The sequence below is a fragment of the Podarcis melisellensis genome (assembly GCF_964234715.1).
Source record: "Podarcis melisellensis genome assembly, chromosome: 6".
In the NCBI taxonomy this organism is placed as follows: Eukaryota; Metazoa; Chordata; class Lepidosauria; order Squamata; family Lacertidae; genus Podarcis; species Podarcis melisellensis.
This window is the reverse complement of record NC_138538.1, coordinates 93665179-93680332: the sequence shown is the minus strand read 5'-3', so window position 1 is coordinate 93680332 and position 15154 is coordinate 93665179. Positions and strand designations below refer to the sequence as shown.

The 15154-nt window shown below is 42.8% G+C and overlaps 1 protein-coding gene across 7 annotated transcripts in view; it reads left to right on the top strand.

Moving 5' to 3' along the window:
* Positions 1-648: 648 nt before the first annotated feature.
* TDRD5 (tudor domain containing 5) overlaps positions 649-15154 on the top strand; it is a 38550-nt gene continuing 24044 nt past the window's right edge. For 3 of the 7 annotated variants that reach the window (XM_081915072.1, XM_081915067.1, XM_081915073.1), the window contains exons 1-8: positions 715-1192; positions 3393-3631; positions 4582-5004; positions 7805-8004; positions 11002-11085; positions 11764-11820; positions 12636-12789; positions 14907-15058. In XM_081915072.1, coding sequence (XP_081771198.1) covers positions 3400-3631; positions 4582-5004; positions 7805-8004; positions 11002-11085; positions 11764-11820; positions 12636-12789; positions 14907-15058 — 1302 coding nt within the window. In that variant the 5' untranslated portion in view covers positions 715-1192; positions 3393-3399. Of the gene's footprint in view, positions 1193-3392; positions 3632-4581; positions 5005-7804; positions 8005-11001; positions 11086-11763; positions 11821-12635; positions 12790-14906; positions 15059-15154 lie in introns of all 7 variants that reach the window. The other 4 variants (XM_081915071.1, XM_081915070.1, XM_081915069.1 and 1 more) reach the window with 4 other exon arrangements.

Here is a 15154-nt window from a genome sequence, read left to right as displayed (position 1 = left end):
TATATGCAACTGGTGGAGATGACTGGCAGAATCCGAGACCTGGGAGAAGAGAGGGTTGAAGAAGACTGGAAGAAATTCAAGATTTATCTACAAAAGTATTGCAACTTGGCTGAATGTTAAGAAGGATGCTAGAGTATAAATAACTGTCTACCACTAAATTAGATTTGAATCTGACGATAAGTGAAATTAGGAAAGTATATATTTTTTGGGAGAAAGGAACAGACTGTGTTTAAATGAGTGGATTTAAGACCGTAAACAAAATGATAATTTGCTTGAAAAAATTCCACAACGATGTAAGTGGGAGCGGGAGTCGTGAGGGAGTCCAAAGAAGTGATGAAAATATGGTATATAAGTAAAGTTGTTTATTAACTATGCATTTGTATAAAAAAAAAAACCTTAATAAAAATTTATTTAAAAAATACTTTGGCAGCATAGCTGCGGTTCTCACGTTGTCAAAGGTTGCTGTGCTTCACCTGCTTCAAACTTTTCCATATTATTATTTATTAATTATTATTATTATTATTATTATTATTATTATTATTATTACGTCATGCCCCTCACTCAAGACCCCAGCCCAGTTCACAAACACACTGACCAGTATCCCCCAGGCCAGTCCCCTCCTTCCCCCCTTTCTCCTCAGGCCGGCCAGGGCGTCGTGTGAAGCGGCCGCCCGTGAGGCGATTCCCGCTCCGAGCCCGCCACCGAGGGGTGGCAGCGGCCCTCCTTTCCCGCCCTCCTCTCTCGGGTCTGGTGCCGGTGGTTTGTTAGGGGGTGGGCTGTGCTTGTCTGCTCGCTTTATTTCAATTATTATTTGAAAAAGGCGCGAGGAGACGTTGGAAAGAGGGAGGGAAGAAGAGGCCGCCGCCGCCGCCGCCTCGAGGTCTGGCTCCTTGAGAAGCCTTTCAAAAGAGCGGCGCCTGCGAGAGGGCGGGCCTATTCTTGCGTGTTTGCGCGTGTGGAGGTTCAAACACGGCCCGTATATAAATCCGGGTTGGCCGTTAAGAGGGAGCGGGTTCAAAATGAGCGAGGGCCGGAGGGCGGCGGAGCAGTTTGGCTTCGGGCGCGGCGCGTGCGTCTGAACGCGCCCGGTCTCGTGTCAGTCGGTCGAGGGCGCGACCCTGCTGTCCGGGCGAGGGGCTTCCTCCTCCTACACGTGAAGGGAAGTGGTGAGGAGGGGGTCGCAGGCGTGCAGGTCCAAAGAGGGGGTGGGAGGGAGGGTCGTGATTTGGCTATTTATTGTTTCTGACTTCTTTTAGCCCTTGGGAAAGGGTGGGATGGAAGCTTGGTTGGGCGGCCTGGATTCCTTTTTTAAAAAAAATATATTTATTGAAATTTTCCACTTTAATACATTAAAAAATCAAAAAAGGAAAACAAAAAAAGAAAAAAGAAAATTAAAAACACATACAATTTACAATCCTTATTTTTCTATAACATATTTCCCTGACTTCCCCTTCTTATATTCCAATTCAAATTTGTTAATTCAACAAGTTCTTAACCCCAATTTTTAACCTTTAGTTCATTTTAAAAAACCAATTTTACCTTATAAGCATCAATATTTGTACATCAATTCTCAATCTTAAAGCTTTTTTCTAAAGTCGACCCAAATTCCCTTCCACGAATTCCCCAATTTTTCATACTAATAACATGACGGAAATAAAAAAGAAAGAACATATTATAATTATACACCCTTTGGATTCCCAAACCCCACCCCGGCCTAGATTCCTTACACGAATATCCCTCCCTGGAAGGTACAGGGTTGCATGGACAGCAGAGAATAATGCAGGTTTTTTATGGTGTGTTGTCCTCGGTGTCTAGAGTCGTTGCATTAGGAGTGCTTTTGTGGAAGGGGTTTTTCTGGCTTGATTTTAAGATGGCGTATTCGTACCTGCTTATTAATTAAACAAACATTCCTTCCCACCTTTTAATAAATAAATTAAAATTAAACAGCTTACAAGAATCATGTATGTCTAGGTTGAGGTGACAGGCTTGGTTGCAATGTTTTTGTTAGAGGGCAGGTATGGCTTGTGGGAACAGTGGCACCGACTTTGGGGATGGACTCTTGTGTATGGCTCATCCCCTTCCTGTAAAAAAAAGGGGGAAAGGGTTTATTGGGCTTATGAAAGTTAACAGAAGATATCTTTCCAGGTTTATATTCAATTGCTCCCAAACTCCCCCGTGGGATAGTGAAAACTTAAAATTGCACCAAGCCAAGGCTGATCCAAGACGTTTTGCATTCTATCTACAGAAACTAAATGGGTGGCACTTGACTTCTACACTGGCAGCAGGATAGCATCCTCCACTGCACCAAAGGCAACATAATAGTTGAGGGTAGCTAGAACAGGTTGTGTAGTTGCACAGCTCTGTCCTCCCACAAAGGAAAATGGCCAAGAGACATAAGAGGAGTAGTCAGGAGGCTGCTGCCTTAGGTGGTCGACTTTGCCTAGTGGTAGGGCTGGTCCTTTTTATAGTCCCTAAATCTTGATGCCACTAGATCAGAACCTTCAAAGTTGTTATATCCATTTATGGGTGCAATCTAGCAGAATCTCAGCACTTACTAAATTCAGCAGGTTTTAGTGGGGATTACCGTACATTTATCAGTTGTCCATGACGGAGCTCCAAAGTGTTTATGACTGACTGAATTGTGCTCTTGATGCTTGCAAGTATTGCTTTTGGGGGAGCTTGGATGATGGGGTTTATCAGTGCTCTTAGAGAGAGATGAGATGAAAGATAAACCTTGTACCCAGTTTGCTCAGACTTTAACGGTAAGGGTTTGTTAAAAAGGTAAAGGTACCCCTGCCCGTACGGGCCAGTCTTGACAGACTCTGGGGTTGTGCGCCCATCTCGCTTAAGAGGCCAGGGGCCAGCGCTGTCCGGAGACACTTCCGGGTCACGTGGCCAGCGTGACATCGCTGCTCTGGCGAGCCAGAGCCGCACACGGAAACGCCGTTTACCTTCCCGCTGGTAAGCGGTCCCTATTTATCTACTTGCACCCGGAGGTGCTTTCGAACTGCTAGGTTGGCAGGCGCTGGAACCGAGCAGCGGGAGCGCACCCCGCCGCAGGGATTTGAACCGCCGACCTTTCGATTGGCAAGTCCTAGGCGCTGAGGCTTTAACCCACAGCGCCACCTGCGTCCCAAGGGTTTGTTATAGTTGTGTAAAAACCATGCAAAGGTTACAGTTGTAAAAACAAAGCAGCAGCTCTTTCTGAGCACCTTTTTTTTTCAGATCCCTCTGGGTTTCCAAGGCAAGCAGTATCTCTTTTTCAGTTTGTGTACCTGTACTGTGTTCTCCCTTGTCCATCTCACAGTAACGTTATCTGGTGATTATTAAGCCGGTTATCGCCAAGAGCAGTATTTCTTTGTTCTTTAACACTTCCTTCTCACCTCCCCCAGTGTCAACATGTCCGATCAAGAACGCCTGATGAACTCGATGAAGAAAGTAGTGAGGTCCCTGCTGACACCAGTCAAGGAAGGCCTCACCCCTATGGAGTTAAACAAAGAATACAAGTCTATGATAGGAGAACCACTTCCGTTTCGTGCCCTGGGTTATCGTTCTGTCATGGAGCTGGTGATGGATATGCCAGATGTTGTTAGCATCTGCCCTAGTGGAAATGGCGATACTGTCCTCAGAGGTGGGTTTTGGATTAGTCGGCAAGAGCAGGGAATGCCAATAAATGGGGAATAATGTTTGGCAGGCATACAGGGAGTTTACGCTAGGTGGTTCAAGAAATAATGGAACTTGGCCAAAGAGCTGCCTATTGTAAATATGTCCTGTAGTTTGATTTTGAGGTCCCTCTGAACATAAAGCAGTCAAGGGCATTACCTTTCATTTCCCCGCAGAGTGCGGTTTGTTTTACAATAAAGGCAATTCTTCTGCAGTATCGTGTCATGGTGACACATTCCCCAAACATGGTTTAAATATGAACCAGTTTTTAAACCTAAGAAGATGAAATCTGCATGTAAGAGTATTTTTTTAATGTGTTTATGTTGCAGGGTGTAATGCACTTAGACTTCACTCACAGGGTTAACAGAATTAAGCTATTCCCACAACAAATAGAAGGTACAGATTTGGACATAACGTAGCCCAAGTCATCCAAAGTACTTTCAATTCTATGTATATAGCATATTTTTTTGGTCATGTTTGATGTGTAATGTCTACCTAACGAGACAGCACTCCAGGAGAGAGCACACCATGCGACACCTTCAACAGATTTCATGGTTGTGGGTGTTTCCCTTCACATACATGAATCACAAATACTGTAGGCTGGGGTACGTGGTTGGGTTGCCTTGATGGTGGTAAGCAGGGAAGTAAGTATAGAAATGGAGGGTTGTACATGAGATTAAATAGAGAGGTATGGGAGCTCTAATAACTTAGGGAAAGAAGGATCTTCTGGTCTGAACAGCTGGGAAAATACCTATGCTTGCAAATCTACAAATATTGTGTATTATGATAACTAGCTGTATTTCTTTGGCAGTACCATTTTGTTGTAAGAGGATGGCAAGAAGAAAGGGGAGGGGGGAGGAGAGGAGAAATTTTCTGTGTCAACATGCAACTTTAACCATATGGGCTTCTGTCTTTTAGCTATTCCAGATGAGTCCACTGAGTTGATTGCAAGCTTGGTTGCCAGACAGAAAAGCAAACCGAAGCCATATTTTTCCAGGGGAAAGCCAAATTTCTCTTTCAATGCCAGATCTTGCTCTGGCCTGCCTCAGCCCCCCCGAATTTCTCTGCCCCGGCGGGGTCGGGTTTCTCCTACTCTGCCAGCTGTGGTAAAAAGTGAACTGAAGGAACTGCTGAGATCTTCACCTGTCCTGCTTTCAGATTTCGACAAAGCCTTTAGTCGGCACTTTGGACGGAAGTTTGAATTTATGCGTTTTGGGTTCTTCTCTATGTTAGAAGTGCTGAATGCAGCTTCAGATATCATCACGGTTGTGCAGACAAGGGCAGGGTCCTTGTTGACTCTAAAGCCCTCCATGAAGAAAAATCCAGAAAAGCTGCCAGAGTGTAAGTTTATGTTTGCTTAAATTCAGCTCTAGGGGAAAATTGCTCTTAGTTGGCACCTTCATTTAGTTGAGATTCCTGCATTGCAAGGGGTTGAACTAGATGACTCTACAACTCGTGTTTGCTTTACCCAATACTACCTTGCAGCCTTATGGTTTCTCTCCACATTAAACATACAAACTCCTTCTGCCCCAGCGTGTAGATAAGTGCCCCTCTCGAGTGGTATGGCTGGAAGAGGTGGGATCACAAATATAGGAACTTTGAGAAACCTATCTGTTACTGGAAAATGAGTAGCACTCTTCTGAGAAAATCTGCTCTGTCCTGCTCTTTCTCAGACAGCAGCCAAGCATGAGAGTGGGAGTAGTGGGGTGAAGCGAAGACGTTGGTGCTCTTCAATTAAAATAAATAATCTTTGTGTGTACTATTCATGTAGAATTTTGCACCCAACTGCAGATTGCACACGGTTGTGGGCAAGAATCTACAAATAAATTATGTGCTCACTTCTATAGGTAGACAATTGATTTGTTTTTGTCACAGGTGCCAATAAATAGAGTAAACTTGGGGAAAGGTTGTGGTCTGAGGTTCAGAGAGCTTGGCTTTGTTACTGCAAAATTATGACCAAATTGCCAATTATTTTTTAGTAGCATTTGAAACTGAAAACCATAGTGAAATACCATCATGGGGGCGGGGAGTACACCCTCTTTGAATTCCATGGTTTTACATATAAGGACATGGTAATAATCATCTGTTCCTTAGCAGGTCTTAAAATTAGGTAAATACAACCTCAGATGAACAACACATGACATATCACAACGTGTCATGATTTATTTAATAGAAATGAATCCAAAATGGAGAAGCCTATTATGATTCAGTAGCTTGTAGAACAACCTTTAGCAGCAATAACTTGAAGTAATCGTTTTCTGTATGACTTTATCAGTTTCCCACATTATTGTGGAGTAATTTTGACCCACTCTTCTTTACAACATTGCTTCAGTTCATTAAGGTTTGCTGGCATCTCTTTATGGACAGCTTACTAAAGGTATTGCCCTAGCATTTCAATTGGGTTGAGGTCTGGACTTTGACTAGGCCATTGCAACACCTTGATTCTTTTTCAGCCATTCTGTTGTAGATTTGCTGGTGTGCTTGGTATCCTTGTCCTGTTGCATGACCCAGTTCCAGCCAAGCTTCAGCTGTCAGGCAGATGGCCTCACATTTGACTCTAGAATACTTTGATATACAGAGAGGTTCATGGTGACTCAATGATTGCAGGGTTCCCAGGTCCTGTGGTTGCAAAACAAGCTAAAATCATCAACCCTCCACCTCTGTGCTTGACAACTGATACGAGGTGTTTGTGCTGATATGCTGTGTTTGGTTTTCGCCAAATGTGGCGCTGTGCATTATGGCCAGAAATCTCCACTTTGGTACCGTCTGCCCAAGGGACATTGTTCCAGAGCTTTGTGCTTTGTTCAGATGCAACTTTGCAAACCTAAGCCGTCCTGCCATATTCTTTTTATAGAGAAGAGGCTTTCCCCTGGCAACCCTTCCAAACAAAGCATACTTGTTCTTTTTCTGGTTGTACTGTTATGAACTTTAACATTTAACATGCCAAGGCCTGTAGACTCTGAGATGTAACTCTTGAGTTACTTGCAATCTTGAATGTTTTCCACTTTTGAATAATCTTTCTCACTGTGGAATGATGGAATTAAAATTGGATATGGCTTTATAACCCTTCCCAGTTTCATGGGCAGCAATCACCGTATTTTTCGCTCCATAAGACGCACCTAGTTTTTAGAGGGGGAAAGCAAGGAAAAAAATTCTTTAAAGGGAGCACTGAGCAGAGTCTGTATGCATCCCAGGCTCTTCTCAGCGCTCCCTTTTATGAGCTGCGTGGAACGTGTGTGCGGAGCTTGCAGGCTTTTCCCCGAGGAGGGAGAAGGGGAGCCTGTCACTGGCCCCCAAGAGCCGCACACGCGATCCACGTGGCTCGTGAAAGGAAGCGCTGAGCAGAGTCTCCCACCTGCATTCACTCCATAAGACGCACACACATTTCCCCTTACTTTTTAGAAGGGGGAAAGTGTGTCTTATGGAGCGAAAAATACAGTACCGCTTCTCTAGGAGCATTGCTGATGTCTTTCCTCCTTGGCATTATGTTATCTAGACCAGCAAACTGATAAAACTTCAGCTTTTGTAGAGGTGGGTACACTTGCTGATGACCAATTAAGCAAGCGCATTTGATTAGCAGCACCTGTCTTCTACTTAGCCCCTTAATTCCTATGGAAGCAGTAAGTTTTTCACAAATAGCTTCCCCATTTTGGCTTTATTTTTGTTACATAAATCATGGCATGTTGTAATATGACATCTGATGTTGTTCACCTGAGGTTGTATTTACCTCATTTTAAGACCTGCTAAGGAACAGATGACTGTTATTATGTCCTCATGTACAACCACAGAATTCAAAGAGGGTGTACTTTCTGTCCCCCTCCAATGACTGTAAGTATTCATGAAGGCTCTGCATTAAGCTCATTCTTCCTTTCTGCTTTGTCAGTTAAGCAAAATGGTGATCCTAAGCCTTGTGCACTTGAGCTGATGAGTGAGTCATCTTGTATCTGCTCAAACATGCAAGTGATAAATAAAACAATACAGTAAGGGGTTTTGTGCTGTGCTGTTGGCTTATATTGAGATTCCACTGCTCTTGGAGGTGTTCTTGGAAATGAGTGTGAGCCTTCCAGCATTGCCTGCCCAGGGAAAACAGAAAACTGTCACGTGAAATCATGTCTGTAAACCCTTTCTTGGCTTTATTAAGGCAAAGCCGTGATTCCATCACATAAGACAAAGCAGACTTTGCCTACTACTCTGCCAGCACCTGCAGTGAAGAAATCTTCAACCCCTGCCCTACCTATGGATAATCACAATCCATCTCCAAGCCAAGAATCTGATGCTTTAGTAGTAGAGTTGAAACCAGTGGAAACCCCGTTGGTGAGAACTGATGAGAGGATGAAACAAGTAAGTAATAGAAACATTGCACTCCAAAGGTGACTAAACTAAGGGAATATTTAATTAGTTATTGTGAGAAAATGAGAATCCGTATGGACACATTTCATATTGTTTGGTGTCTTAATTAGTACACATCATCCCTGTAGAAGGATTTTAAACCTAAGTTCTTAAAGATGAGAAAAGATCTGCTTTAAGCTGGGTGAGGACAGAGGTCGCCAGCCTTCTTGGTTGAGCTAGTGGGCATATTTGGAATCTGCCAGTCATAAAATGGCTGCCATGGGCACTTGACATAATTAGTGATGTTAAATTCTCGAGAATCATCTCGATGAATGAGGTGTGTACATTTCAAGCAGCTGTGTAGACGACGGAGAATTTACAGTTTGTGGAGAATATTCTCCAGAGAATTTTCTAGCATCACATAACTAGGCATCTGTGGGATGTGTCATGACACAAAATAGCTGCCATAACTAAAAGAGAAAAAATGGAGACCCACAGAATAGTGCAGGCATGTCTCCCCCCCCATCAGTGGGAATTGCTACTGTACTCGCTCAAAGAGAGAAGCTCAGCTCCTCTTCTCACGGTTACCTCCCAGCATAATAGCATAATATGCTTCTGCAGCAAATGCAAACAGTTAATCAAAATGACTGTCACAGCAAGGAAGATGTAAATTGGACGAAAGAGGAGTTTTCCAAAGGAACGCTCACTGAGTTCATAGACAATTTGTTGATCTGGGTGCTTCCACACTAGACATTTGGTGTGGCATTGCTGTGCCTTTTTCACTCACTCTTTACTGGGCACACTTGTTATGCGGTCCTGTGGTTTTTCCATATTTTTCAGACTGCAGAGGAAGATCAGAAAAACAGTGCAGTTTCTGTAGCTGTAGACAGCCTTGATGCTTCTGTTCAGCTTATTTTTTATTTTTTAAAAAGGGTTTTTGAAAAGTGACTTTCGGAAGATTACAGTAGACAGCCTTGATGCTTCTGTTCAGCTTATTTTTTATTTTTTAAAAAGGGTTTTTAAAAAGTGACTTTTGGAAGATTACAGTAGTGCCATTCAAAATCCCTTCGTTTTCATCCAGACCTTTTTTTTTTGTTAACCAGCTTTTAATTAGCACTGAAGAGCTATGTGTAAGCATTTATATTAAAATATTAATATTACTAAAATAGATCTTTTTAATGAACAAATGTTCTAAAGCTGTAGCTATACAATTTTTAAAAATGAACCCTGCTGCCTTTCTGGTAACAATGCTTTTGTCCCCCACCTTCAATTTAAACACTTACGTTTCCATACAAATGTTAAATTGCTTGTCATTTTGGCATTTACTGAAGAGTACAATGGGCAATCAAGTCTCAGTGAATTAGTGTTAATTAATTTTTTTTTTAAGGATCACTTAGACTTTTATATTTATTTCTTTTTGCTGCTCAGACAAATTGGACACTCCCAAACCACAGCTGCTGTGCTACATGCTCTGTGTGGGCAGAACATATAAGGATGTAGACACTGGAAACACACAGTGCCCCTGATAGTGTGGAGAGTTGATTGCTCTTCCATATTTAGCTCACTGCAATTATTAGCTCTAGGAGCTGCCTTCTGGAAGCAGGCTTGGAATTGTTTTCTTGCATTTCTATCAGTGAAAAAGTACTGCAAACTGCAGAGGTCTTTGAAAAAACAAGGCAGAAGACTTCTTGCCTGACTCAGTCAATGGATGGGAGTTCAGTCAGCAGTTATTGCTGCAGTCCTTACCCTATACACCTTACCCTATACAGTAGTACCTTGGGTTAAGTACTTAATTCGTTCCGGAGGTCCGTTCTTAACCTGAAACTGTTCTTAACCTGAAGCACCACTTTAGCTAATGGGGCCTCCCGCTGCTGCCGCGCCACCGGAGCACAATTTCTGCTCTTAACCTGATTCAAAGTTCTTAACCTGAGGTACTATTTCTGGGTTAGCGGAGTCTGTAACCTGAAGCGTCTGTAACCCGAGGTACCACTGTACCACTAAAAATGTAAGCTTGTGTCCATTGAATTAAAAAAGTAGCAGCAGCATGGATTACACTTACACTGGGCAAGATGCAGTGGTTTGGTGGTCGAGGGCACCTTATTACCTGCCCTTTACCCTAAGTTCCCAAGGCTGGTTGCATCATAACAACACAATATTACAAACAGGTGAAAACAACTTAAAACCACAGAAATAACGTGGATCCTAAAAATATACATCTCAGCTTTGGAAAGCCAGGATATAGAGGTGCATCTTCAGCATTCCCTAGAAGCCATATAATGATGGTGCTGGATGCACATCTGTGGGGAGGAAATTTCACAGCTCTGGCTGCCATGGAGAATGCCCTCTGCTGAACCACCTTCTCCCTCCCTCCCTCGCTTCTGAGAGTGACCCCTCTGCCAATCTTGGTACCTGAGATTCTGCAGGGAAGGAGGTGGTCTTTCAGTTTTAGGGACTGAATTGTTTAGGGCTTTAAACACTAATGTGAGCACCTTGAATTGGGCGCATAACTTTTTTTTTCTTTGGCTCCTGCAGAGGAGGACAGGGTTATCACTAAACAGAAGCTGTTGTTAAAAGTAGGTTCCTCTAGCTTTCGGATGCTTAGAAATTATGTACGGAAAGGATTGAGTTTATTGGGAACTATTTTGTCCAATGATGTCATTCCTGCTATACTGCATAATTATACAATATTATGTATATTTTAGATGTAGGTGGGAGATTAGGCTGTGTGAGTGAGCAGGAAGAAGAGGGCACCAAAGGTGGGGAAATGTAAAGACTCAACCTGCTGCTTTTAAAAAATGGAACTTATTTACAATATTTGTACCAATCCTATCATGTAATCTTGATATATAATCTACCATTAATATATCTGAAGTGATTATTGTGTGGTGTTCAAAACTTTCAGTGTGAAGTTTCCAATGTAAACGCCACATTTATATGAATGGATGCCAATTTGTATGCATTGGCTTTCCCTCTCACTTTTTTCATATCTGTGGAATCTGTTTCTCAAAGCTAGAGAAGGAGATGCAGATAGCACTTTCCCAGAAAGGACCTGGAGGGACAATCAGCTCAGAACTTAAGGAAAAAATAAAAACTGTAAGTGTTCATAATTTAAGGAACTTAGGTTGATTGTTTTTTTTAAAGGCATGTCATTAATTAAAACTATGCAAAGGAGCCTTAGGCAAACATTCCCTGCCATGCTTCCCACCGTCTTTCCTGGTGTGAGACATATGATGATTTGACCATTTGTCTGAGCTGGGAGACTGTCTTGTGCTTACTTTGCAAATCAGGATTGAAAACTAAGGAAGAATGTCTGAATCAATAATCTTAAAACCCAGCCTGTGTGCCCCTCTCCTTGACCTCTTATATTCCAGAAACCCTGGGCTGGATCTAGACACATCAAAGAAGCGTTTCAGTTTAAAGCATTGTAAATTTAAACGGAAAACAGGTGGAGAAAAATAGGACTCCGCATCGCCATCTGGTGGCACAATGTTAAATCACACATACAACACATAAATCCCTTTTTTTTAACCAGTCTAGCTGAGTCCTGGGTGCTTTAAAGAAAAAAATTGGGAAATTGTATTGCATGTAGCTGTGTATAGAAAATAAACTGTTGTGCCTGTATATTTTTATTTTGCAAATGTTTTCTTAGATGCAAGACAAGTGGCTAGTTGGGGGGTATTGTTGTAAATGTTTGTTTCATGCGCAACATTCTTATCGGCTGTTTAGACTGCATGACAAATAATTGTTGACTTTATGTTGTTTGCAATTTAGATTGTAGCGCAGCACCCCGAAGGATTGCTTGCTTCTAAGTTACCTGGTGAATTTGAGGTATGTTTCCTCCTTTCGGAAGTTGCTTTTGCTCTTGTCCTTTTCTGTGTATGTTTCTACTGAAACAAATATTGGCGCCTGAGTCAGAGAGGCAGCCAATAGCTCAGCATGCTAGACCACAGTTTGCTTAGGCTCGTTCCAGCTCATGCACACTCTTCTAAACCATGGTTCAGCACATTAGTGCACAATCTACACCCCTTGACTTAATATTATATAGCCTTTGGTCTTATAGGTAACAGGTGGTGGGAAGAAGGGGAGCAGGGGGGAAAGTGATGGTTCTGCCCTTAACAAGTTACCTCTAAGGGTATGTGGCCCTCAGCAGAAAAAGCATTGCCTGCTTCTGGTTTGGTTTTATTGTTGCCTCCGTGTAATCTTACTCTACTATTGGGGGTGGGATGAGGGAAGTTCTTCTAATCTTCCTTTTCTTTTGCTTAGATAAACAAAAATCTCTGATTCGAATTTCAATTTAGTAGGCTAAAATATTGTTCAGCTTCGACAAAAAGTGAACAAAACAGACAAGAAAATTTACTGGGTTACATTCTCTGGGTGAAAATGGAGATGGTTTCCAGTTTTTATGGACCAGATTCAAAGAGATTTCCTATGAAAAGTTCAAATTCACTATTTTCCCTTTTCTCCACCCCACTCGCTGCCCATTTCCTTCTTGACCAGCACTTGAACTAAATGTTTTGGAGAGCATTTTAGCTTCCAAAAAGTACCTATTTTTATTGCTGTTAGTATAGCTATTGCAAGACCAAAGGAAGAATATTGCAGGACGTCCTTTTTGCTTTGATTAATCAGATTTTCTTTATATCTAGCGACATTTTAAAGAAATACTGGCAGTAAAGAAACTAGGTTTCTTAAACCTGATGGAACTGGTTGGTGCCCTTAGTGATGTTCTCCATATTGAGTGCAAAGAAGGGGAACAAGACTGGCGCATCTTTGACATTGAGTCACAGCGCTTAAGAGATGGTAAGTGGGGAACGCTGCCTTTGCAGATACTTCCAAGGTGCAGGTTGGATTGGGCACAAACAAACAAACTGCTTAACCCATGCCATTTGATAAAGTAAGTTCGCATTTGGGTTGCAATAGACTATAATTCATACCATAGGTGTGTTGATAGGCCCCTATTGTTTTCCCCTTGGCACACAATATATTATCGTATGCCATCCCAATTTCCAAGTACAGTGGTACCTCGGGTTAAGAACTTAATTCATTCTGGAGGTCCGTTCTTAACCTGAAACTGTTCTTAACCTGAGGTACCACTTTAGCTAATGGGGTCTCCTGCTGCTGCTGCACAATTTCTGTTCTCATCCTGAAGCAAAGTTCTTAACCTGAGGTACTATTTCTGGGTTAGCGGAGTCTGTAACCTGAAGCGCCTGTAACCTGAAGGGTCTGTAACCCGAGGTACCACTGTAGTGTGAGATTCCAGGTGCTTACCAAGGTTCAGTTTCCTTGGAATGAGGCACAGTGGTGATTGTGGTGTCTTTATAATATGAGATTTATTTACACATATATACAAAATGAGTCTAAGATGGCAGGATTCACAGCATTAACACCCCAATGAGCTTTTGCTTCTTCCAGAGTTGCAGCCTTAGATTCAAACAGAAGTCAAACATCGCTCTGACTCTGGCTTCCTAGCCTGTTGCTTTTCACCTGCTAGCTTCTATCTCACATCACTTAACACTCTCTACTCTGCCTTTGTCCTTCCAACTACCCACAAGTTGAGGAAGAGGCCTCCACCCATTTGCCGTATGGCACAGAGCACCTTCCTTTGCTTCCCTTCATGGCCCATTACCCAGGCTATCGCCTCACCAGGAAGTCGCCAGTTGCTTGCGTGCACTCTTGTCTGATGAGGGTGCTTAAGCCGGGGTGTGTGTGTGTCCCACTAATGTGCCATTGTTCAACTGGGGCACAAGCCTGAAAAAGTTGATGCCAGCTATGTAGAGGCCAGAAGTGGTGTGTGTGCATTCTGTGCCCCCTAGGAGCTGCTGTAAGTGCATGCTTTTGTCAATAAGGAATTAAACCACCAACCCGTTTGTCCTCCTTGGCTGAGTTTGCTCAGGATAATAGTGTCCTTATAAGTGGGATGATCTGCTCCAGAATATTTGGCAGGGGTGAGACAAAGGTGAACCATGGTTGCAGCTTGTACTTTTAGCCCTCAGAAAGGCTGGCAGATTGGACCTTGTTTTACTTTCCAGCTTACAGATCCTTCCAAGGTGGATCCCAAGAAACATTAAACTGTATTTTTAAAAATTGCACTAAACAATACCAACGTATCAAAGTTATCAAAGCAGAGAAGGGCTACAGCTCAGTGGTAGAGCATCTGTCTTGCAAGCTGAAGGTCCCAGGATCAGTCTCTGCCATCTCCAGGTAGGGTCCACAGTCAGTTGCAGTACTGAGCAAGATGGACCAAGTAGATGGACTCAGTATATGGCAGCTTCCTATGTTTGTATCAAGGCTCTTTTCACAGGTTGGGGGAATGTCCAGCTGAACAGGCTCTGAGATGGTCTTCAGATGCCTCCCTCCCTCTTCTTAGATCAGTCATATGCAAACTAGGCCCTCCAGATGTTTTGGGACTACAACTCCCATCATCCCTAGCTAACAGGACCAGTGGTCAGGGATGGTAGTCTCAAAACATCTGGAGGGCCAAATTTGCCTATGCCTGTCTTAGATCCTTCCTAATTTTCTGTGATGTGTGAAGATGCATTAAGCATGCATGCTTAATAGACTACTTTTATTTTCGAATTTAACAACACCTTTTTGGGGGGGGGGGAGGAATAGCAGCCAAGTAGGGGAAGTTTTGAGCAGAAAAGCAAGTCAGGACTCTGCCCTGATTCAGAATGGGAGCCTATTCCAACTGGACACTCTGGTTGGTTTTTCCCCAGGTGTGAAAATGGCAGATGAAGCATGTTTCTTTAAAACATATAACTATCGTCACGTGTAGTTTGGCCTTGCTTCTGTGATGTATGATTCTTGAATGCAAACTTCCTCCTTTGGGCTTGAACTTTGGGAACTGCCAATTCAGACTTTTAAAAATGAAGGTTGTGTGTTTGCCTTCTAAACATAAGTATCTGTTGTTCCTACAGATGAGCATTCAAGTGATAAGATTGCCCAGCCTGACTCTTTAGCCCATGAAGAGACGCCAGATGTGCATGAGCTTCCCAGCTGGAATTTTCCTCTGGAGGAATCTAAGGCTCCAGATGTGAAACTTAGTGTAGTAACGAAGATGGCGACACCGGTAGGCTGACATTGGCGTGGTATCATGGTTAACAAGTAGCGTCATGTTTTACAACAGTTGGATAGATATCAAGAGACGACTTAACAGTAGATTGTA